This window comes from Anopheles funestus, chromosome 2RL (assembly GCF_943734845.2).
Source record: "Anopheles funestus chromosome 2RL, idAnoFuneDA-416_04, whole genome shotgun sequence".
In the NCBI taxonomy this organism is placed as follows: domain Eukaryota; kingdom Metazoa; phylum Arthropoda; class Insecta; order Diptera; family Culicidae; genus Anopheles; species Anopheles funestus.
This window is the reverse complement of record NC_064598.1, coordinates 51,368,353-51,392,081: the sequence shown is the minus strand read 5'-3', so window position 1 is coordinate 51,392,081 and position 23,729 is coordinate 51,368,353. Positions and strand designations below refer to the sequence as shown.

The 23,729-nt window shown below is 41.6% G+C and overlaps 6 protein-coding genes across 12 annotated transcripts in view; 3 read left to right on the top strand and 3 right to left on the bottom strand.

The window, feature by feature from the left end:
• Positions 1 to 3: 3 nt before the first annotated feature.
• LOC125761679 (protein THEM6) lies at positions 4 to 3,705 on the bottom strand. The gene is made up of 2 exons (XM_049423033.1): positions 3,641 to 3,705; positions 4 to 812 (listed from the first exon to the last, which is right to left on the bottom strand). The coding sequence occupies exon 2, from the start codon at positions 807 to 809 to the stop codon at positions 219 to 221; it is 591 nt and encodes a 196-aa protein (XP_049278990.1). The 5' UTR covers positions 810 to 812; positions 3,641 to 3,705; the 3' UTR covers positions 4 to 218.
• Positions 1,398 to 3,100, top strand: LOC125761675 (nucleotide exchange factor Sil1). The gene has a single exon (XM_049423029.1). The coding sequence runs from the start codon at positions 1,689 to 1,691 to the stop codon at positions 3,042 to 3,044; it is 1,356 nt and encodes a 451-aa protein (XP_049278986.1). The 5' UTR covers positions 1,398 to 1,688; the 3' UTR covers positions 3,045 to 3,100.
• Positions 3,141 to 5,022, bottom strand: LOC125761680 (protein THEM6-like). The gene is made up of 3 exons (XM_049423035.1): positions 4,876 to 5,022; positions 4,449 to 4,594; positions 3,141 to 4,360 (listed from the first exon to the last, which is right to left on the bottom strand). The coding sequence occupies exons 2-3, from the start codon at positions 4,585 to 4,587 to the stop codon at positions 3,927 to 3,929; spliced, it is 573 nt and encodes a 190-aa protein (XP_049278992.1). The 5' UTR covers positions 4,588 to 4,594; positions 4,876 to 5,022; the 3' UTR covers positions 3,141 to 3,926.
• An 803-nt stretch (positions 5,023 to 5,825) lies between these two features.
• LOC125761661 (mucin-5AC-like) lies at positions 5,826 to 13,877 on the bottom strand. 2 transcript variants are annotated; one of them, XM_049423005.1, is made up of 2 exons: positions 13,523 to 13,877; positions 5,826 to 8,705 (listed from the first exon to the last, which is right to left on the bottom strand). In XM_049423005.1, the coding sequence occupies exon 2, from the start codon at positions 8,703 to 8,705 to the stop codon at positions 7,041 to 7,043; it is 1,665 nt and encodes a 554-aa protein (XP_049278962.1). In that variant the 5' UTR covers positions 13,523 to 13,877; the 3' UTR covers positions 5,826 to 7,040. The 2 variants fall into 2 exon arrangements, with proteins under 2 accessions (XP_049278962.1, XP_049278961.1); XM_049423004.1 differs by lacking the exon at positions 13,523 to 13,877 and adding an exon at positions 8,841 to 9,072.
• Positions 13,878 to 14,315: 438 nt separating this feature from the next.
• LOC125761678 (thioredoxin domain-containing protein 9) lies at positions 14,316 to 16,190 on the top strand. The gene is made up of 3 exons (XM_049423032.1): positions 14,316 to 14,444; positions 14,733 to 15,273; positions 15,331 to 16,190. Exons 2-3 carry the CDS (start codon positions 14,737 to 14,739, stop codon positions 15,439 to 15,441), a joined length of 648 nt encoding a protein of 215 aa, XP_049278989.1. The 5' UTR covers positions 14,316 to 14,444; positions 14,733 to 14,736; the 3' UTR covers positions 15,442 to 16,190.
• A 1,288-nt stretch (positions 16,191 to 17,478) lies between these two features.
• Positions 17,479 to 23,729, top strand: part of LOC125761659 (oxysterol-binding protein-related protein 8) — a 30,099-nt gene continuing 23,848 nt past the window's right edge. For 4 of the 6 annotated variants that reach the window (XM_049422998.1, XM_049423001.1, XM_049422997.1 and 1 more), the window contains exons 1-2: positions 17,479 to 17,599; positions 18,704 to 20,094. In XM_049422998.1, coding sequence (XP_049278955.1) covers positions 19,947 to 20,094 — 148 coding nt within the window. In that variant the 5' untranslated portion in view covers positions 17,479 to 17,599; positions 18,704 to 19,946. Of the gene's footprint in view, positions 17,600 to 18,213; positions 18,503 to 18,703; positions 20,095 to 23,729 lie in introns of those variants that run through there. The other 2 variants (XM_049422995.1, XM_049422994.1) reach the window with 2 other exon arrangements.

Sequence of the window (23,729 nt, the reverse complement as noted above, 5' to 3'; positions counted from 1 at the left end):
CTTTTGTGTTCCAAATTTTCAAACATTTATTGTCAAGTTCAGTAGTAATACCTGAGATGAAATTTGTTATAGAAAAGTGCTTACTAATTATCTGTCATTTGATTGCGTTTTCTTGCCATAGGCAAGGAGTTCCATCCCCTAGTTTTTTCCCCAGACAAAATGCTTAAGTATAATGCCACCACAACCGGGCAATAACACCCGCCAGGTTTGCCGATATCCTATTTGTCCTTACGCAGCTTCTGGCTAGACATTTCGATTGAATCGAGCCACAGCTTCAGTTCCTCCGGCATTGGTGGTCTCTGTTCAGCGCCAGGGAATTCTTTCATCAGCTCTAGTACGTCCACGTTGGTAATGCACTGTTTGGACATGGCTACGGCGCGCACGAAACCGTCCGCTAGCGTCACGAACTGTTGCTCCAGGTAGATAGCTTTGTCGTCCCACCAGACCAACTTGGTGGTGATTTTATAGGCGGTAAAGATTGGGATCGTGCGCCGATAACGCACACTGGAAGCGCCCTGTACTGCGCCACCACGTTTGGCCTTAATTTTGCCATAGATTCCGGTTAGACCGTAGAAGTGGAAGCGTGCAAAGTCAAGTTCCCGCAGATACCGAGCATTGTTCATGTGACGGATAAAGATGTCCACGTCCTGTGTCGTGCAGAGCCCGTAGATGGCTGTTTGTTCTGTAACTTTGCGTTTGCGTTGAAACAGCATACCGTAGCCGAGCGTTGCCACGCATCGGAGGAAGTAGTTCACGTCCCAGATCATGTAAAGGACTAGCAGTCCTACCAGCAACACACAGGAGATCATTTTCTGGAAGGATTAATTAACAATTAGTGCGGGTCCGGGGAATGTATAACATAAGTAATTTTTCCAAAGAATGTTTTATACAGTCACTCCAATTAAGACAAGGTACATTATAAAAAAGCAATCATAAACTGCAAACAAATAAATGCTTTGCGCAATTTGAATAGCATCTAAATAATTTAAACGAACGAAAAAACTGTCTAAAAAACGCTGCACAATTTTAGCTCGAAAGTGGTTTGTTTTAGTGATGTGCGCTCCGGAATGAACCTGGTAGGTTCGTTCCGTTCCTTAAGATGAACGATCGGAACTAGGTTCAAGATTTTGAACCTGCTAGGTTCGCGGAACTAGGTTCGGAATTATGAACCGTATCAACCTGGTAGGTTTACAGAACTTGGATAGAATAGGTGTACATTTCCGTTCCAGTTACGAGTTACATCACGAGAGCACTGACAAACAACCACCCCCGCCCCCCCATCCCTCCTGCGCTATAAATTTAATTTCATCTGCCATTACGACCACTCCTCCCCTCCCCGCTATCAATTCAATTTCCAGAACCAGAACCAGAAACCAACTAACCTACCAGTTCCGTTCCGTTCTTTTTCAAAAGGAACCCAGCTCCGTTCCGTTCCTATTTTTTTCCAATTGTCCCATCACTAGTTTGTTTACATCCGAAAGTACTCGAAAAAATGCGACACCTCGGATACGTCAAAACTGCTCGACTACACATCATAACCTCAATTCTATGACGTGTATATTTCAAAACAAAAGTTCAAATCAGAGCCATCCTCGCACAAGAAAACATGTTTATTTCGTCAGAAATTGTACAGTTTGTATAAAAAGATTGTGTCCGAGAGATATCGCATCCAAAGCTCCCGATTCAACATGCTAGCGGACGTGTGTAGGCTAGTGCTATTGTTAAGTTTGGTGGTGTTTACCGTCACTACACAAGCGGCGACCGGTTCGAATGAATCCAACAAGTTCGTGCCAACACACGAATGGCAGGAGATCAAGGAGGGCCAATCAATCCCAGAAGGATTGCACGTAAGGATAAACTTAACCAGCGGCAAAAAGGAAGCCAAATTACTGGACAAAGAGAGTGATGGTACGGACTCCTCATCTCTGTCGATGGTACCGGGAGAAGAAGTCAAGGATCACCAAGTAGCAGGAACGAGCGCAAGCGATCCAGAAACCGCTGGTGTTATGGATTTGGAAGCAATAAAAGAAGCACTGAAGAATATTCCGTCCAATGAGTACGAGGAGGAAACAAATGAGGAATCGGGTCGTGCCCGGTTTAAAAGCTACGAACAGATCAAGCAAGAGCTGAAAGACGCAAACGTGGAGCTGAAAAGCGACAGTGAAATTATGACCGATTTGTTTGGCCGTTTCGATGAAGCGCTCCGGAAATCATCCGCCACAGAACGACAGGAATTAGACGCACTGTTCGAGGATCTCGAATACCTGGCACATCAAATCGACAACGCACTACAGTTCATCGATCGGGGCGGGGTGGAGAAAATCATCTGGCCCAGCATAAACCGCACCGAGGACAGTGTGACGCGTACGAAAGCCCTCAGGCTACTAGGCACGGTCATACAAAACAATCCCAAGGCAAAGGTCGCACTAATCGAACGAAACGGTGGTTCCAATCTGATCGTTGCCCTAGGGCGAGCTTCCACGACGGATGAACTTTCGGCCGCACTGTACGCGTTCGGCAGCTTGGTGCGGAAGTTCCCTTTTGCCCAGAAGCAACTGCTTACGCCGCATGGGTACAGTGTGCTGTACGGTGTGTGGGAAAAGAAGGTCGAGCTGAAGGTTAAGGTGAAGGTGCTGCAGCTGATTGCGGACGTACTAGAAGATTACCACAGTGCAACCGACAAAGCGGGAAAGAGTGATCCAACCACGGCCGAGCAATACCGTTCGACGAAGCTAACCGATGGGCTAGAGCGGACGGAATTTTGCAAACATGCTGGAGAATTCTTTCACCAGCAAAAAGCTGCTCTCATACCGGAAGACAATCTAACCGATGATACGGTGAAAGCTCTAAAGGTATGCAAGCAGCTATGCCACGAATCGTGGTCCCAGTGTCCACTGTTTCGGCATACGTTACTAGTGCTGCGAAACAATCTAGACCACCGATTAGACGACGACAGCGAATTGGTGGTTTATAGGCAAGAAATTAAGCGTAGCATCGATGAACTGATTGTCGATCTGTACGGTCAGCCGAAAGATGAACTGTGAGCTCCACGACCATATTAGAAAGTAGTGAAATAAATTATTTATGTTCTCAAGTCCAAGGGTTGAGACGTTTTTGTTTTCTTAAATTCCGAAAAATAATTTTTAAATTACAGTAATTTGTATTGTGCAGCAAACTTTCATTTCAAGCAAACCAGGTCGATGTTAGGCAAACAATCTAGACCGGAACCGGTTGCTTACGTCATGATTACATTATATCATCCGACAAATCGAATCTACTTGAGTTTCTTAACTATAAGTTTAGGAGAAACGTTTTGTAAAACAAACTACACTGATTATATGAGCGCGTAAAACCCATTTCTGATCTGACTAGAGACTAAACATAAACCTTCTCCTGGAAGCAACACCACAATTGCATCCGTTAGCTTTGTATTTTTGCTGTCTCATGGGTTATTTTGGACTTTATACCACCACTCCAAATGAGATACACGGTCAGAGTAGGGTTACACATCGATTTACGTTTAACTTGGTTTTGGACGATAAAACAAAACGAAAAAAGGAACTAAACATACACGCGCGTACTACAGTTTTAAGCTAAAGAACACAATTTATACGCGAATCCACTCAAGTAAGGTTCTTACCGCGCTGGTTAATTACAGGTGCACACTCGGCAGAAACCTTTCAACGACTATAGGTTTCGTATGGTATGCGAAGAAAAACCTGCTGCTGGAAGGCTTTCTAGCGATGCCGTGCAGTCTGTGTGTGTGTGTCTTCACAGTTCCGACGCACACGCATACTGCTTTCGTTTATGTACTTCTCACCTGGCTTTCTATGATGGCAAAAGTAGCGATCGAGTGAAATAGAGAGAAAGATCGAAACAGGTACGATCGGCTGTTTCGGCGGTCAGGTGAAAGTTTTGCTTCCTTCTCACTTCCGTAGCTGCTGGCTGCTCACTTCGTTCGATTCGATCCAGCCCTTCAGGACGGGCGGTTGTTCGGGTCGATCACGACACTCGGCGAACTGTTGGACGTACTCGAGCAAATCGACACCGATGGCACGCTGGCGTGAGTAGGCCACGGTACGGATAAAACCATCGTGCAGTGTGATAAACTTATGCTCGAAGTAGATAGACCGTTCGTCCCACCAGATCATCTGAGTTTCCACCTTGTACGGCCGGAAGATGGGTAGCATGCGCCGGTATCGCACCATACACTCGCCCTGCAGCAGATTCTTCGCATTTCCAAGCGGCCAAAAGCGTGTCCGTCCGTACCAGTAGAAGCGGCAAAAGTCTAGCTCCCGCAGGTAGCGCCCATTGTTCATGTGGTTCAGCAGGAAATCAACATCCTGCGTCGTGCAAAATCCTGTACTTATGAATGGAGCAACAACAACAACAGAAAAAAAAACCCGGTGGTAAACAACAAGCACGCGATAAAGTGACTCACTACTCACCGTAAATTGTATGCTTGTCCGTGACCTTGATTGTTCCGGGAAACAGCATCACGTGCAGTACGGTGGTGAGTATCCGTATGAAGTAGTTTACATCGCACAGCGCATACAATAGACCTACACATGCCACCAAGGACCACATTTTTAAGCTGCCGAAGAAGAAGTAATATGAACAGTCGGACTTTTTTACGTGCAGATTATGCTAATATGCGGTCGATATCAATAGTCAAATTGACAGTTTACTGGACTGGCTGCTGGTGTGATAAGGACAAAAAATAGACCGGTATCATTCGCATAGAGCGAATACGTAACAAAAAAGGGAAAACCAAACTGCAAAATCACTTTTCCTCTTTGTGATATTAAAAGTCAACTCTTTTTGCCGTATCACCGGCTTACTTTGATCAAATTGAAAGGTCTAAATTGGTCTTACCGTTCCGTTTAGGCAGAGGTTGCTTTGCGAAATGATGACAAAAACGGAAATAGCAACCTTTAAAACAATGCCGGGTGTGCAGCTCCCATCTCTGATAACGGTATTTCGATAAGATAACCCAACGCTTTAGACTTTAGACGATTAGGATACCATAAGTACGGTCGTGTAATAATCGTGACGTTATAGTTATTACCTACATTGACTTCATAGATCAGTTTTAACATTTTCCCACTCAAAGCAATATCTAGAACACCACACGCGAAATCGGTCGAATCTGCGTGGACACGTTTTCTGGAGAAACGACACACGTTTCTGGTGGAATTATTTTATTTAAAGCTTCTTTGAATGTCATCATCGGATGATTTCGGCACGATACGAACACGTATAAATTCATGATTTTATTTAACATCAGCTTCATCAGCCAACCAAGCTTCTTGAGATATTGACGAGTCACAACAGACAAATGTGGCCTAGCTAGAATACAACACATGTTGGTCGATTCTGGCTATTTGAGGTCAATGCATACCTTCAAACGGACCTGTGGTTGACAGTAAAACTCTGAATCCAGTTTTTAACCATACGGAAGTAACTCGTAATAAATTATTCCTTTCCAGTTCCTCCAAGCACACAAAGTAGAACCTTCATGGCCGTTAGTCCTGATTTGGCCACCTTTTGAGCTGCTTCACCACCCTTTGGCAAACGTTTTTTTAGCTGTTAATTTGCTCCTTTTAGAATCCAACTTTGCGTAAATGGCTTAAAACTACTCTACGGTCGATCTTTAGCTCCTAATCGATGCTAAAAACCGCTCACTTCGATTATTTCTGTGGTTTTGCCAACATTTTCGATGAAGAAACATATTCCATTCATTTTTCTCCAACTTTACACACTTTTTCTTTCGTTCATTACTTTCCAGTTATTCAATTTTAGTCTTACAAATACAGATAGGTATATTCGTTTTCCAAATTAAAAACGTTTCCATAAAACAGTTGAGATTGATTTATTTCACTTTTGTCCGTAAATGAGTTGGTGTTTTACAGAATTAAAAATAGTTTTTTTTGTTTGCTTTGTGAATTTGATTTGTTGCACCTTTTGTTTTGTATTTTTTTGGGTTGTGTGATATGTGTTTATCGTACTTGTTGTTTGTGTGGTCAAATTTGAGTTCTTTCACCAGACATTTACAGTAGAGAGGAGTAAATGTTGTCACCTTACACAACCTTCACACGTTTACAGTGGTTTCCATCTTATCGGTGCAAAATTCATGTTCACGTTACATCCACTAAAAATAATCCTATCCGGTGTACACAGTAAAACTCATTATGCCACCTAAACATGCATTCCTTTTTTGCGATTAGAGAGAACACACTTGCACTACATACTAATTTGTTTCTGCTTAAGGGGGAAGACGGACGGCACACGCGCGTCCATTAGTTGCTACATATTTGCTGGGGTAGAGAGTAGAGAGATGATTGGTGAAAACACAAAAACGAAAAAACAAATATTATATTTCCGATTTTTAATAAAACGAAATCATCCAATCTCCTGCCGTACATAAAAATTGCTTTTATTCCTAATCTTTCACTAAATCCACGCGCACTAGACATCGGTTATGAGACGGGATTAAACCAAAAAACCATCCAACAACACATTCATCGACAGAACCATGTGCCGAGGATGATGTACAGAGATAGTGATGATCGTAACGTTTGTTTAGCAAAACATTTTCCGTTTGCAAATGGGTGAAAACAAAAAAAACTTAAACGCATATCCTTTTTCTCCCTGCTGTCGACAGTCTATTCCAAGTGTGAAATGGTCTTAGAAACAGAAAAAAACGTATACATGCTACATCTACATGTAAATAAAAGAATATTTGTGATAAATTTGTGAACCGCACCTACGACGCGAAGTATAATTATGTACCGATTTACACTTCCCGAAAAATCGAACGTTGACGATTCCTGGGGGAAGAGTGTGTTTTCCTTTTCGTTAAAAAAAACAGGACAAAGGATACAGATACAAATACAAATGCATCACACCGGGGCGTATGGTGGGGGATTATAAGGAGACAGGATGGGGCAGGTAGGGATGAAGGAGATTTAAATCGTGTTGGAACGGTAGACAGAGCCCAATCTGGTTGCGATTACATGGATACATATGCCATTTTAGCCTTACATAATACTACACCACTGCTTTTGCTGCTGTTGATCGGTGACGATCTTCACCTCAACCTCATCATCAACGACGGTGGTGGCGGACGATCCCTCGGCATCCTTTTCGGAGACTGCCGCCTGACCGGCTTCGTCAGGTTTTTCCTTTTCGGCCACATCTACCTCCATTGCTTTGCCAGCAACATCACCTTCCTTCTCCTCGGTCGACATGTTGGTGGTAGTTGTGGTGGTCGCTTCCGCCGTAACCACCTTCGAGGCGTCCTCTTCGTCAACGGCCAGCGAGCGTGGTGTACTGTGCAGCTTGACACGTGACAGTCGATTCTTCAGCATCGTTACCGGTGTGGCAACCATGCCGAGCAAGCCGGTAAAATCGAGCCGAGCTCGTTTCGGGCTCTCAACCACCGCAGCATCATCGGAAGTCGATTCAGGCGTCATATCTTTGCGTTTGCGCGATGCTGATCCTGGCGTACGCAACAGCAGACTGTCATTTCCAACTTCCGAACCGATCGTAACGTTCATGCTGGAAATCGAATCGTTAGCGGCCGAACGACGATGATGCGTAAACTTGATGTCCGCAATCGGGCGAGTCGAGCGACGGCCGGATATGGAACGTAGCGGGCGTCCGATCAACGAATCGCTATCGCCAACATTAGTCGGTGTAGATGGAGCATCGGCTTCGGCAGCTTTCGGAGTCGCTTTAGGTGAACGATTCTTTTCACCTTCCGATTCGGTTGCGTGTGCGTTCTTGTTCTGACTGTTGGCTGCTTCCTTGTCAGCAGCAGCAGCAGCAGCAGCAGTATCCTGTTTGGTTTGCGGTTTTCCACCCGCCTTGAATGGACTGACGCGTGCCTGTGCCTGTGGAGCCGCCTTCTGCATCTTGGATTTTCCCCCAATCGAGCGGGCTAGCGATTGTGTGTCTTCCAAATCCCACGGCTCCAGCAAAAGCGAATCCATCTCCTCACCGTCCGAGCCGAATCCTTTGAGTGATTTTTCCGCGAGGAGCGAGTTTTCAAACTCAGCAGTGACCTTCTTCTCCGATTTTGGCTGCTGCTCCGATCCTTTCGCTGTGGCACCTTCATCCGAGGATTGCTTTTGCTGATTACGAGCGTTTGTTGGTGCCCGTCCCTTTGCAGTACCAGTCTCACCAATCACTGGAAGCTGTGTCGTTGCTGGTTCTACCTTTTTCGCACCCATGCCTTCTCCACTGGTGGAGCTCTTGCGTGCCTTTTCGTTCCCGCCCGGTTGGGATCCATTTGTGGTTGAGCGGTTTGCCCCGGCAGGTGCCGGTGCAGGGACCATCGTCATCGATGTACCTTGTTGTTTCATGCCATATAAATGATCTGATTGCATCTGTTTTTTCCCGGGTGAGGCATCGGTAGTACCGGCAGTACCGGGATGTACCACGGCTGTCTGTGGTGCAGCCGTTTCGATGTTCGATGGTGTACCGACCATGCTACCGATTGCGACAGGGATCTGTGACTGTTTATTGTTTCCTTTTGCCGGTCGGCCAACGGATCCACTACCGGGAGCATTGCCTGGACCACCACCGTTAGTGGCCGTTGGCGTTGTGGTTACGTTAGGTGCTGTTACCACACCACCAAATCCTTGGTACACCTGTGGCGTACGACGTCCGGACGGGTTTTGATTGGACACTTGCAGCGACATCTAAAACGATAGAACAAAAGATACGTTAGAGCATGTGACGATAAAAAATTAACGGGCGAACGGCATGCCACTTGAAACACAAGTTCTTTATTCGTTACATAGCGGAGAAAAATGAGACAAATCTAGAGCTCTCACAATGTATGCGTCGTTCCGGGCGTTAATCATTGAGTTACTTGTCTGTGCTCTCATCCGTGGTGCGTTGTGTGCGACTATGTTTTACATGTACATATAGTAGTCGATTGCGCGGGCAGGGTTCGCACTGGTTAGCACATAACACTACTACTAATGCACGAATGGAACTGTGCGTACCCGGTCGCTATGGTAAAACCATGCCGGTAAAAATCACTGCCTACTGTGCTTGTTGTATATAGAACCTACACTACGAAATCGAAAGAAACATCGCTACAGTGAGTAAATTAAAAACGCATACTACATGAAAATAACATTGCAAATAAACTATCGCTTCCTTTAAATAATACAAAAATTACATAATTTTGCACGAAATAGGGAAAACTATTAAATGTTATAAATGTATTACTTAATTATAAAATATCTTACTCTAAATAAAATTATTTATAACCTCTATCATTTGTACTATGCTTACAGTAATAGCTTTACTTAATCACTTGTTACGAATAACGTGCATGTGTAAAATCTTCTAAATTTGTGGTCAGCATTGTTTCGATGCCCAAACATCATGTTGCGCATGTGTATGTTGTTGCGATCGCGAATACAAACAAGCGAAGAACCGGCATGGTTTTTATTTTTCTAATTCACGCCAGCGTGTTTGTGTGAGCCGCGTGTTTCTTGTAATAATTACCAATGAAACATAGCTTCATTTCCTGCTTCACTTAGTTTTTTCAGTCTCTTACAACTATCATTCGTTCTAGTAATAGTACATGGAAAAACAATAGTCTAATAAGCGAACCTATCGTCCCATCAACTCCGTCCCCCCCTTCCCCAAACGCTAATCGACAACACTATTTAGATAAATGCACTACAAAATCGAATTTATAGCCATTGGAAACAAAATAACACCACACCTAGCCAACCTTCAGCACACTTGTCGTCCAATCACCCAGCGAAAAGGGAACCGAATCTTTATCAGGTCGTAACAACGCACCACTGGCCATCCAATGCGCCTATTTCACAACAAGAGCGTGTTGGGCAGATCGGGGGCGAGACGATTCGTTTATTTTGTCATTCACTGGCACCACCTCATTCTTCTGCCTTCACCTCGTTTATGTTTGTCGAGCATTGTTGTTCGATGTTGTTGGCTTGTAAGGTTTCAGAATCAGCTCTAACGCGCGCGCTGTGTAAACCCGATCAAGCGTTACAATTTAATCTGTCCGTCGAAAAGGATAGACGCCTCAGTGAGAAAAAATGGCCAAGAATCGGAAACAACGACTAACAAAGAAGAATACACACTTTAAAAGAGATGGATTTAAAGAGGACCATAAGTAGAAGTTAAAATATGCTCTCACTTGATCAAACTCGATCGTTTTGAACATTGGTGTGTGATTTACCACGAGAACCTTTTTGCATACCTACTAAGACCACGCTGTGCAAGCGGAATGCGCACAATATGACATTAATCGATGCACATTCATCGCGATGCATATCATTAAAGAAGGGGTTTTAGCATTTGTTATTTTACATTCACACACAGATACATAGTTAAATCATGTGCGAAACGTTCTCAGTTAAAGGCGTTTGGCGGTTTAAAATTATTGTCACTTCCCAGAGTCTGCAGTCAATAACATGCGGTCGTCGTGATGGCGATAGAAGAATAAAAAAATAAATAGCTTTTTCTTAAAATATCACCCACATCGCATCACCTGTCCGTTGGCATGTTGCCTCGCAACGGGGCGAATATTGCGTACTTGATGGACAGGAAGATACTGCCATGCTTACGTAAATATTTATGAAAAAACGTGTCTGCTGTTTGGTATCGTTTTGCAAAGCGATAACACTTTACCTGATCACTTCTCCCACTTAGCTGAGCACGCACCCACGTTTGGTAGGTTGAAAGAAAGTGAAGTTCAAGATACAGACGAGCAACAATTTGCTGACCATGACCGTACGCAAGCATTGAGGCAAAAAACAAAGAAAAATAAAATAAATCGAAACACACACACACACACACACACATATGCTTTCGTTAGCTTACCCCCGAGGGGGGCCAATAATCTAAGGAGGCATCGTCGTCGTTTTCGTCGTCACGCACGCGGTTCGCTAATTTCTGTCGTTTTTTCGCTGCCTACCGGATTTTTGCCGTTTTGTTTTCGCGCGTCGGCTGACATAGATACCGCTAAACGTTGCAGACTGAGAAATATCGTGCAAAAGTTACACGCGTACTCAACGCATTGAGTCGTACGAGCATAAAGAAGGAAATAGAAACTCAATAGTGCTAGTTCTTTAAAGAGACAGAACGAATGTTGCTTTTTCTCGGTTTTGCTGTGTGGTTGTAGTGGTCTGTAGTGCCGAGAATAAATTACGAAAATTTCAAACGTACGCACGTTTTTCGAATGAATCTAAATTCGGCATCCTTCACACACGCTTACCGCGGGTAACTGATCGTTGTGGTGAAGTGTATCCTTTAAGGAACTGTAAGAGTGAATAGATTTAGATGATTTCGTTGCTTAAGCCGCCCTTAAATGTGTTGCGGTATTTGATAAATACACCGACAATCAGAGATCATGCTGCTCACCGCAGATATGCTAACACGTTGAGTGTGATTGAGTTTATAAATAACAAAGTAATGATGTGCCGGGTTCTAAGACAGTGAGGGACATACAACTATGGTTTTTTTGTTTCTTAGCGCAACGATAACTTACTCTTGAACGTTTCTTACCAAATCGTACACACAATATACCACAATGGATAAATGCACATGAACAATGAACAGATATATCACAGATATTCATCAATTGTGGCATGACTTTCAACATTTCTAGTGTTTTCACGTGAATGTTTTTTTACTGTAAATGGCGCGCAAATTTACACGTGATGAATTTTGTTTCCTCTCCCTTTCATGTCCCATTGTAGACCGGGCGTAAAATGTTTACAAACAGGGCACAAGTGCACGGCCACGGATAGGAACGTGTTTTTCTTAATTCTTTTTTCCATAACGGCACCACTTGTCGCATGAAAAAATGCGAAGGGAAGGCATTTCTTTGGTCAGATTGAAGTTGAAGAGAAAAAGCGGTTGGACAGCTTTCCATTTTGTTCCCTGTTGGGGAAGGTATTCCATGGACCGTGAAACAATTTCCAAATCAAGACACAGATGATGTTTGTTTGTATGTTTAGCTAAAATGATAACATTTTATATTACTTTATAATAACCGATGTGGAGGTTGATTTATTTGCCTTACCTACTGTCTAATGAAATTTGCAACTTTTTTAAAGCTTGTTGCAAAAATATTTCTTATATACTATGGGATTGATGAACGATCCGCATTATTCGAGGTTTCAGCCCGGTTCCTATTGTTTCTTTGCATTATAGACATTGGGTCTATAAGTCTTTAAGTATTAACCCGGGATGGGCCAAAATGTAAGAACATTGTAATAGAAATAATAACGAGTAGTGTTTATATTATTTCAATCAAAAACACGATTACAATTTGTCCATATTGCATCGTTAAGTTAAGTTGTAATCATTATCGCTCAACTATCTCATCCAAGACGGCTGTGGTGGGACCAGATTTAAGGCGGGCGACGTTCAGTTCGCTTAATTAACGTTCCCATACTTTTCGTACTCGCTTTTCTATCATTCCTTCATCACGGGCAAACATTCTACCCGTCGAAGGGACCGAATACCAACGCATCTTTCTTTGGTGTGTGAGCTGTACATCATAAAAGTAAGCATAAAACATCCTTGTGCTTATGAACCACATATGCACGAAAGAGAACAAGAGAAGCGAATTTACTCACACGCACACTGTTCTACATCGTACGGGTTTTTTCAATATGAGAGAGAGCGAGCGATACACATACACACGTTTGATCATTCGTAGTCAACGGTCTTCTAGGAAGAATCCAATGCGACCAGACCGATTGAAAACCCCTTCCCGGGGGAAGATAAGATTATTTTATCTTTTTTTCATATTTATATGCTACAGAAACATAACTATTACACTACATAATTGGTCACAAATGTAAACGATTTTGTTCAACCCAAAGTCTGTATTAGCCCTTCACTGCACATACGCCATTTTCATTTAAAAATGAGAGAGAGTACGGCTATCCTTTTCACACGCACTGCGCCATTGCCTTGGCGAACAACCTAGCAGTCTCTTCGTTTGGCTGTTTTTCTGCACGGGAAAAGTGTGACCTTTCTCGGCAGAGAAGCCCGCGAATTATACCCGCACGCACCCCGGAAAACCTAACTTGCCACAGGTTGCCCTGCCTCAGAAAAACAAAAATAACCTAAAAATAAAGTTCCGCGCCCAAGGAACGCCAGCGCCACCCGCCGCTACGTGCGTTACAGTGCTTTCGAAGCGTATACCCCTTTTTCAAGCCTACTTGTATCTTTGTGAGGCTACACATAGGTTGTTGGAAGGCTTTTTTTCGCTATTCTAGGCTTTAGAATGTTTGCAGGTAGGTTTTGCGTGGTAGCACAGTTGCTTGTTGCACTTGTTCTATTTGACTACCAAACCATTTAATGAATAACGCACGCACATACACACACACGCACCATAAAGCAATACCACAGAACAATATCAGGAAGCCGCACCAGGAGCTATTTGCCACAAAGATTACGGTATCAATGTGATGTGAGCAAAAGAAAAATAGCGTCTACACATTTTTGAACTTACTATTTTCAGTTGGCTTTGGTGGATTTCAATGGACAATGAGAGCTTTCTGTTTTCCTCACACTATCGCAAGCGAAATCAAACCGGTAACACCACGGGAAGACAAACGGGCAACACACGGAAAAGACGCGCGAGTTCGATTACTAGACGAAAACTGTTTTACGGCAGTTGGCTCGAACGAACGATTTAGACAACAAACACGACCAATCAAATGTAGTAATTTTCAGCTGAAACGCGTACTGCAAAGTGTTTGAGACGAACAAAAGATTAGCTTTAAACGCACGCACGCACAGCAACGCTCCGTCCGCTCTGCTCAACGATCCGATTTTTTGTAATTTGTCAAAGTCGATATGCAGGCCCCGGTACACGGTGCACCATGGTTCCGGAATCGATTAAACCGTAGCTGTCAAACGTTGATCGATTTTTACGATTTTGTATACTGGAAATAGCATTTTTTTAAACTGTTTTTGCCATTTCACGAAATGCTGTAAATTTCCATTGAGATAGGTAGGTATATTCAAATGGAAACAATGCTTATGTTTGAGACAAATTAAACGTTCCAAATACCTTTGAAATACGGTGATACGATTTTGAAATGAACAAATCTTAAAAGTTAGGAACTTTATTTGAAAACAATTCAATTTACTCAAAGAATATTTCATTTGTATCAGCCCGATAAAGCACAGACAAAGAAAAACAAATTTATTTTCATTCGATATAACTCGGATACCCCTGAACTATACCACTGTGGGGAATTTTCGTTATATAGACATTGTCGACATTGGAGAAACGTCAAGAAAGAAAAAGACAGAGCTCTCTGAAGAGGATGGAGTGAATCACATATCCAAAAGCAAAAAAAAAGTAGAAGCAAAGTAACGGGACGGTATTGTAATACTGGAATTATATTAAAGAAACGTTGAAAAAAGTAAGTATTTTAGGACGTTGAGAGTAATTTTCAACTTCTGGCAATCGTCCAGTGCAGTTGCCAATGGGGTATAGTTTGGGCGTTGGCAGTATTTTGTCGAATTGACGATCAGATGCCCCCCGTCACGAAATGCGGATGCATGGTACGGTGATCGAAAACTGGGACCGGCCTTTACATGCAAAGCGGAGGCGTTGGCGTTCGTGTGCTCGCGTGTCCTGTGCATTAAGGAAAACTGTTTGTTTAATTGTCACATTAACGTTTAATTTCACATTTCCTCCGTCTTGGTAGCAAAATGGAACAACTCATACAGAATCAAATGATCTCTGCAGCAGTGCAGCTCGAAAAGCATCTTGACAGTGAACTAGATCGGCTGGAAAATCTGAACACGGATGATTTGGACAAGCTGCGGGAACAGCGTATTCAGCAGCTGAAGAAACAGGCGCAGCAGAGGCAGGAATGGAAAAACAACGGACACGGCGAGTACTCTGAACTGGCGGATGAGAAGGAATTTTTTGCGATATCGAAAAAGTCGCCCAACATCGTGTGCCATTTCTATCGCGACTCTACACCCCGTTGCCGAATTGTCGATATGCATCTGAAGATACTGGCCACTAAGCATTTGGAGGCGAAGTTTTGCAAGGTGAACGCTGAGCGTTGCCCTTTCCTCACAGAGCGTCTTCGCATAAAGGTGATACCGAGCATTGCACTGATAAAGGACAGCAAAACCAAGGACTACATCGTGGGCTTTACCGATTTGGGCAATTGTGATGACTTTAGCACCGAAATGCTCGAGTGGCGCATCGCACAATCTGGCGCAATCGAATACAACGTAAGTGTACGGTAGTGGGTTGAACTTTACTTGCGCTAACTTATTTTCTGCTTTTAGGGTGATCTTTTGACTCCACCGGATGTCAAAAAGCAAAAGAAACCGACCCAATTAAAAACGATTCGCGGTGGTTACGATTCGGATGATTCCGACATTGACTTCGATGATTAAAAGCTCCATTTCTTCGTGACCTGTGCGTTTCGGTGAGTTCTGAGCGAAAGACATAAAAGGCAATCGTTAGACGGAATGTGTATTACGTGTTGTCGATGAAGGTGAGAGTGGATCGGGCCAGACATGGTCGATTCCACGCCCCGCAAATAAGTATAATTACAAAATTGTAATGTGACGTCGTTAACTATTGCTTCGATTTATAACTAAAATCTCTAGGACATAATACCGAATAATCAAATTCTCTCCCCATCATGGGATGAGAACGTCTTTTCTCACGTAGTGAGACGAACAATCTTATCGAGCGACGAAACAGAACGGTTGATTAATAGTTCCATTTGAACCATTTGAAGAAGAGAGCTTTTATCGTTTTCCTTTCAAGATAGGCAAAATTTCACAGTATTTATTTATGCTGTACTGCACGTATTAAACCATTAGGTTCGTCATTAACATTTCTCTAACCAATAGTGCAGGAGCAATATCATGCTAGGAAGTTGGCTTTTAACGTGCATGGCAATTAAGAATCCAATCAATCAACACACGTAAATTATAAGTGTTGAATGTTTGTTTCCCACGTTCGGAGCGAGAAACATTCATTTCAGTTTTGCAAAAGGTTTAATTTGATTTAGGTTATTTTGGATCGTAACAAGGATACAATTCTTATGCTTACACTAACGTAATGATGTACTCTTTATAGAAGGAATAAATCACCTGAAGAAGTGTTCTTCTAGTACTATGATTTTGTACAACGATTACAGAGTCATATTCATTTGATACGATGATAAAACAAAATAATTTTTCAGTTTGAGTTGATGTGTGAATTTTCTTACTGATTGCTTACATATTTTCTTCTTCTTCTTCTTTCTCTGTTGACAGTATTTTCCTCCTATGCTACCAGGTGGTGCATAATCAGAGTCTTGACTGTCTCTGTGGAGTAGACTTGTCAGTCTATTTCTCTTTGTTCTAGGTCTACTTGTTCCATTATTTTATATCTTTGGTTTGTTTTGTTTGATTTTTGTTTCTTCTTTTCCCTGTTTTTGCTATTCTTTGGTTTTTCTTGTTTTCTGTATGTCCGTTTTTTGATCTGTTTTGTTTTGTTTTGTTTTGTTTGTTTTTTTTTTTTTTTTTTTTTTTTTTTTTTTTTACTGCTATTTCCCTATCATGTATTTTGCGGGCCAAAATGCATGTAGTGAAGCTGCGTGTTTTTCCTTCGTTGTACATTTTTATCCTGATCTTGGGTCGGGAGTAAAAGTTTGTCCCGTTTCAGTCTTCTTCCGTTTGGAAGAGGGTGAAAGGGTTACTTTTTCTCGTCTACTGTCATGTTGTTTTTATTATTCTATTTTTTTTTTTTTATAATTCTATGTTTTTTTCTGTGATAAATTTTGTTAGTTTCTTGATTGTGTGTCCTTTTTTGTCTTGCCATTTTTCTTTTAGTTCACGTTTTGTTACTCTATCTTTGGTATTGTACTTTGGGCATATTTTCTTCTTTTACCTTTTTTATTCTTTTTACATGGTTTGTTTATTTGTTGTTGGTTGCAAAGCGAAGTAAACCCTCTCAACCATGTATTGTAAACATATTTCAATTGGATGTAAAAAATGTCAATCCGTACAACGGTCGACTTTCATCAGAATTTTTTTAAACTTTTTTCGATATTACAATTATATTTTGTTATCAATTGATTAGGTTAATTGATTAGATAATCTTCCAAAACTGAATAATGTGTACCGAATGTGTTAAAGATTTTATTTCCTGACTTTTTATTTGTGCAAAAAGGAGACTGTTTTTATATTGCATTTTAAAACAAAATAATTAGCAACATAAATATTTTCTATTAAAAGCACGATGAAGTAATTGTAATGAAGTTTTTTATAGAAAGTAAAGAAAAAAAAGCATATTTACATCATAAACTGTCACTAATGTTGGCCAGAAGCAATGTTTTCGATTACCTTTTCCTCTACTATCCTTCTACGCAATTTCCCCCACCCCGTTGCTGTCCTATCAACAGTAGCACATCAGCGTCAACCAACACACGAAAGCAGTTTTGGTTGGTGACGGCTGGTTGTGTGCTTCTCAAAAGCGGTGTTGTTGTGTTGTTCCACCCTTATTCTGGTCTCAAAAGTGCCCCGGAGACGAGTGTACGATTCTGGCCGTTAATTGGAGGTAATTGGAACGAAATTTACGTTTCGTGGTGACGTTGTATCGGTTTGGTTTGCCACCTGTACTATTGTTAAATTTTGTGCACTGTGCCATGAACGGATCAAGGTTGTAACTTTTATTTCACCAACTGCACTGCAGCTAATGCAATAAAGAAGCTTCCGGTGTGTATGGTACGGTTCGGTAGCACACCTCTTGGGATGAGAATGTCATTGTGTGAGTGTGGTTGTTGAGTTGTGTACTATTTAGTCGTCTGACAACCATTCCCCGTTGGTTGGAAAAGTGGTTCTTGTTGTCCTGTGGCGCATTCTGATCTACTGAATATTGTTGTTTGTTACAAAGCGTTTGTTCCGTACGGTCCCTCAAATGGAGCTTGAGAGATACAGAACATCCGGAAAACTGAGAAGAGAAATAACCGAACCGAAGCTTGGCGAGTTTTCCCGATTCGGAAAAATTCGGGCTTTTACCGCTGGGTCTGTAAAACGGAAATCGTAGGACGCGGAAGATAAAGTTTGGTTTGATGTGTGTAATCATCAACTCCCAAAAAAGCAAAAAAACCATAAACGAGTAAAATCGATCTCATCTTAGCGACGAGTGTGAGGTAATAGTAGGCATCGGTGCAGTATCACTTTACGCCTGATAGTATTGTGTTGTTTTTCACCGTAGTAAAGGTGACGAAAAAAAACCCGGTGGAAAACCGTCCAAACAGAGGAAAACCTACACACACGATAATCCAATTACGACCTTTTCGTTCATAATCCGCTCCAACAGTCGGAAAGCGCATGATATAAATACGCTACGACGCACGCACACATACATGAAACCCGGGTCACACCGTCTGTCTGCTGTGGCCTACGGTGTACCAAGTGACACCAAATTAACCGCCCCTCCGAGGGTGGGGTACAGGGGGTAGGTTATTCTTGCAAGAATCCGCGAACCAACAGCGAATCGAGATAATCGGAACCAATTTCGCTCATTTAGCGTATCACACAATTTGCTGTCTCGCTTTGATGGTGTGTCGTTTCTTTGTTTCTAGCTCCGCAGCATCCGGTTGCTGGTGGGTAGCGACATTTAGCTCATTTTTTCTTTCTTTTTGTACTTTCCTTCCAGCACAGCGACACCGGTTGAAACGCGTCTTACGAATCTCAAGCTTTTATCTCATTTAATCACGTTCAAAAGTACCCACACATCATTGGCAGCGTTTGTTTGGTTCTGTGTATGATGTACAGTGAATAATTAAAAAGCTATTAGTTAGTGGTGTTGTGTAGCGTATTAGTGAACTCCGGATGCCATATATTCTACCCATTTCGCAAAGGGAAGAAAGCGTAACGTAAGCATCCGTGTTAAGAAGTTGGTCACCTTTCGTGGAGGGATGTTTGTGCGTCGTTGTCGTGTGCGTAAAGTGCAGTGAAGTTTGTTGTGCGTAAAGGTAAAAGTGTGTTTTTGCGTTGTATTTGTTTGTGACGTGCTAGTATCGTGTAATACCAATAGCTTAAGGAGAGGTATTTTTTTAAATTGTAAGTGATTAATCGTACACACCGAATATCAAGAAAGTGACGTTGCATATGGTTGCTGAAAAGGAAAGGATGCAGTAGCGTGAAGCAAAACAGCTTGGGTACGAACGGTTGGAAGTGCATCACAATTTCTCGCCTGCTGCGACCAGAGATTACATCATCTCAGTAGTACACGCTCACTCGCATTCACGTTCACTCTCTGGCACCTGTACGCACGCTGGCACTATCTCGCCCCCTCTCTCACACACTGTCTCGCTCACTCGTTCTCACTCGCTCTATTTGATCTCGTCCGAGGAGTCTGTGCGTTCGGTTCTGGGTTTCGCGGACGCACCCGAGAGCTGTTGTGCTAGAGCACATTTTATCCATTGTGCAAATATCGCTCGAATGGTGGAGTAGTGCTGTGCTATCGGTGCGATTTCATCGTATCAACCCTTGTGTTTGTGTTTGCCCTACGATCGCGTGTCCACGTGTATGTGTATGTGTATTTCCATTAGCGGCCGTAGTATACCGGGTGCTAAATGAAAGTGTTCTACTACGAATGAGTTGCGCGAGGCATGCGTGAGCTAGTAGAAAAAGTTATCATTAAAAGTAGAGCAAAAGTGCGATCAGTAACGTATCGTTATCGTAGCGCAAGCAAACGTGATATATGCAAACGCACACACGCACATACTTAGCGTAACATACATTCACGATACGCATCATTGAGCCGCATTGCCGTATGCTTCAGCATCCTTCCATCGTTGTTCACTGCTAGAGCCACACAATTTTCCGGGAGTGAATAGAAACCGAGTCGTGGCCACAATTCGTCGCACGTATAAACGAAAAGACAGCTTCATACAATGAGTGCCAGCAGCAGCTACGGACCGTCCGCTTCCGTTAGTGCCGTCTCGACGCCGATCAATGCCGGTAACAGGCCGGATTCGGCCCCCGCCTTCGGTAGCTCGCACCAGGCGTCCACACCACCCAACTCGGGTGGAAAATTTCTCGGTAAGCTCCACACCAGAATGGTGCCATTTCTTTCCGGCTTTTTTTTTGGTTTATGTATGTATTTTTATGCGCATTTATCCCACAGGAGCAGCTAGGCTCCTTATTTTTTCCCTCTGTTTTGTTTTTCCTTTGGTGCGACACATTTTATGCGCCATTTTTCCACTGCATTACCCGCTTATCAGCTTTGCCGTGTTTCATTCGTTTTCCCTTTCGTTTGGTTTTGGTTTGATTTGTGTGTCCGATTTTCGAATACACGACTCCTGTGCAGGTCTAATGAATTAGCATGGCGTAGAAAAATGGTTTTTCCCTTACGAGCTTTTCCTTTCCGAGCCATATGTTTCACGTGGAAAAGTTCATGCTGCAATTTTAACTTGTACTATCGGACCAATTGCAGGTTTTTCGTTTTGTCAATTTATCAAGCTATTTTTTTAAAATGAAATGGTAATTTATAGCAATGATTGTGTCATTTAGTTCTTCTAAGGTATTTCGAAAAATAGTATAATTCCAACAAGAATTGGTAAAGTAAAAATAACAAGAACATCCAGCATTCAGTGCGATAATTCTTCTTAAAACTATGGTATCATTAAATAAAGTTTAAAATATGTTTTTGACAAATGAAAATGTGTGAAATTGGCATACCTATTTTAAATTTTTTTTATTATTTTTTTTTGGGAAAAGTAATTTTTATAATTTTGGTTTTATTTTCTAGTAATGTTATGGTTGAAATATTCTCTCCCTCTCTTCTTGGCTTAACAACCTCTTAGGTCATGGTGGAAATTTCTGGCTTACTAGACTTGTTTTTACCACGTAGTCGAATAGTCAGTCTTTTACCAATTAAAATTAATCATAATCCTTCCTGACAAAATTGTGTTCTATCTGGATGATTTCAAAGGATATCCAGGCTTGTTATTAAATTACAGAAACTGCTCTTATTCTTTTCTACAGAATTTTGCGCTACTTGTAAATCATATTTGGTATTTATTTCTTGTATTGCACTCTCGTGTCAGGTCATATTGCGTTTTCATAGGTGAATAATTCCATCTCAGCTTAGATATTGTAGATCAAAATATATCTTCCAAGATAGTGCTATAATGCAGGCTTTCCCAGCCGTTCTGCAATGAAATCTTCCTTTAGTGAGAGAAGAATGGAAAAGTTTGCCAATGCTCAATTTGGCCGCGACGTCCAAAATATAAGAAAAAAGTATTGACAGCCTTTAAAACAGCATTTTTTTTATAAATCTTATTAGTCTTGGGAACTCCGGATTCAACTCCGGAAAAAATCCGGAGTTGACTCAGAATTACTCAGGAGTTAATGGCGCATTACTACGGAGCTAACTTCGGTGCTGCATCCAGAGTTAAATCCGAAGTAATCTCCGATTTTAACTCCGGATTCAACCTCGCTTAGTTGGCGGGCACAGTTAGTTGAACACGAATTACTCACAAAAATGCAGTTGCAAACCAATGAAAGTGGTCGTAGTGCATTATATCATCATTGTTTACTCCTCTACGAGCTATTGGAAATTGCAACGAGATGTAGCGATATATTTATCGTTGTAATTGTTATACTTCATACACTGGCAAAAGTTTCTTGGTACAATTGACCTATTTGCACCTAGTGCACTTCCGTTTACATGCCCACTAAAGTGAGCTGCAAATGTTTAATTCACTTTTGAAACGCTTTTCGTGTTGTTGCTCGTAAGTGCTTAATAGCGTTACACCGTATAAAGAAGTTTGAAATAGTCTTGCGAAGTGTTGGAGAAAAGTATTAGTACCATTAAAGTGCCTCACACAGTGAAGAAGAAAATTGGTTTGATATATGCATATTAATTCCTAGGCTCTAATATCGTTTTATTTAGATAGTCTACGAACAAGTTGTTATGAATTTCTATATCCTTTATCCTCCTCCTTTATCGCTAAACCTATTATTTTTACAAAACTTAAAAAAAACCATAACCATCCTTACATTATATTTTACTGCCTGCGTGATAAATTACACAAAATTCAAACTGCCAAATTCGATCGCGTGAAACGAATCCATTTTGTAATCGACTGGCAATGTCGGTCCTTTGCACAACAGAACTGCAGCAAATCACCTCGAGCTTGGTGTACAGCTGACTATTTAAAAAAAATCTCATCGAACATTACTTACCCGCAAGCTTTTTGACGCAAGCTGGGATGGTTACAAATTTGCAACAATCGCAATACATCGCCCGGAAGGCCAACGTCGGTCAGGTGGGGTGGAAAAGGTTCAATCGCGTGTCAAGAGACAATTTTGCACTGTCCACCGTCGTGACACTTTGGCGCCATCGTGCGGTTGTCCTAGCTTTTGTGATTTGTTTGCTTGTGTTTCGCTGTTTGTGTGTGTCTGTGGTTTTGTCGTTCTTTTATGCACCTCGAGCTGCCATTTGCTATATGTTACTGTCGTGCTCGGTCCAAGGAGTTTGTTTCCTTCGTCGTCGAATGTCGTGGAATGTCGGCCAGCTTTCCGTTTCCATATTCCCGGTTCTGACACCTTTGCAGTGTTTGGGTGATTTTCCAACAGGGAAGAAAAGGAAATTTAGCCTGAGCACCGGAGACGGGATTGTGAGTTTGATCGATTTCACTCTGCTTTATGTATGGGCGTTTGTGTTGGGAAAATTGTAAATCACACGACGGGTACGTTGGTGTACCAGCTGATGTTGCAATTTATTACTTTTCTTTATTCATCATAGTGTGAGTAATGGTGTGGAAAAACATGAGAGTGATACGTAACAATCAAATTGTTTGTTTTTTTATAGCGTATTTAATTCACTTCTTTTATATTGATTCATTGCAATGAGAAATTATGTGATTTGTATACAACATTTGCTATTCATAAGAAACACCTTATCATACGTAAGTTGCATATTTTGAAATGCTTGCTTAATGTTTAATTTAAAAAATTACCTAAAAAAGATATTTTTTCATTTTTGAGCATATCGAACTTTCGTACAAAGAGAAACCGATTCAAAAATTCTTCGAAGTTCTCGTCAAGTACACGTCTAGTCCCCAAGAAACATGAAAGTTCTGATATGCGGATTTTAAGATTTTATAGCTCAGTGATTTTAGAACACAAAATTTATCAAAATCATTTTAAATATTTTTGATACTGTTTTCTAATTAAATCAAATATTTTTTTATATAATTTGTATAAATGCTTAAAAAAATTGCCTAAGACGCATAAGGATACACGGAAATTCGAGATGCAATGATTTTTTGGGGATCTCCGAGTTCCGCTGGAATCTCGAGGTCTACCTTTATTTGTAAGTTTTATAAAGAACACCTAATGAATATTTCAAGCCAATCGATTGACATGCTTTTGAGAAATTGTGTGTACCGATTTGTGAGTGCTCTTTTGAGAAAAATGCTTTAGGACATAGAATTTGTGCGTAGATAATTAATCAAATATAAATTTGAATTCGATGTTTGCAAGATTTAAGCTTTCGAGAACATGCAAGAATACAATATTTAATATTTTTCAAACGGAAAGGATGTTTGAATGTTAACCATGAACGGTAGCAATGTCACCTTCTATCCAGTTTTCATCCATTCGCGTTACATCACGATGTATATAGTATATTATTGTTCATTCAGACGATTGTGTATAGTTTTCACCGA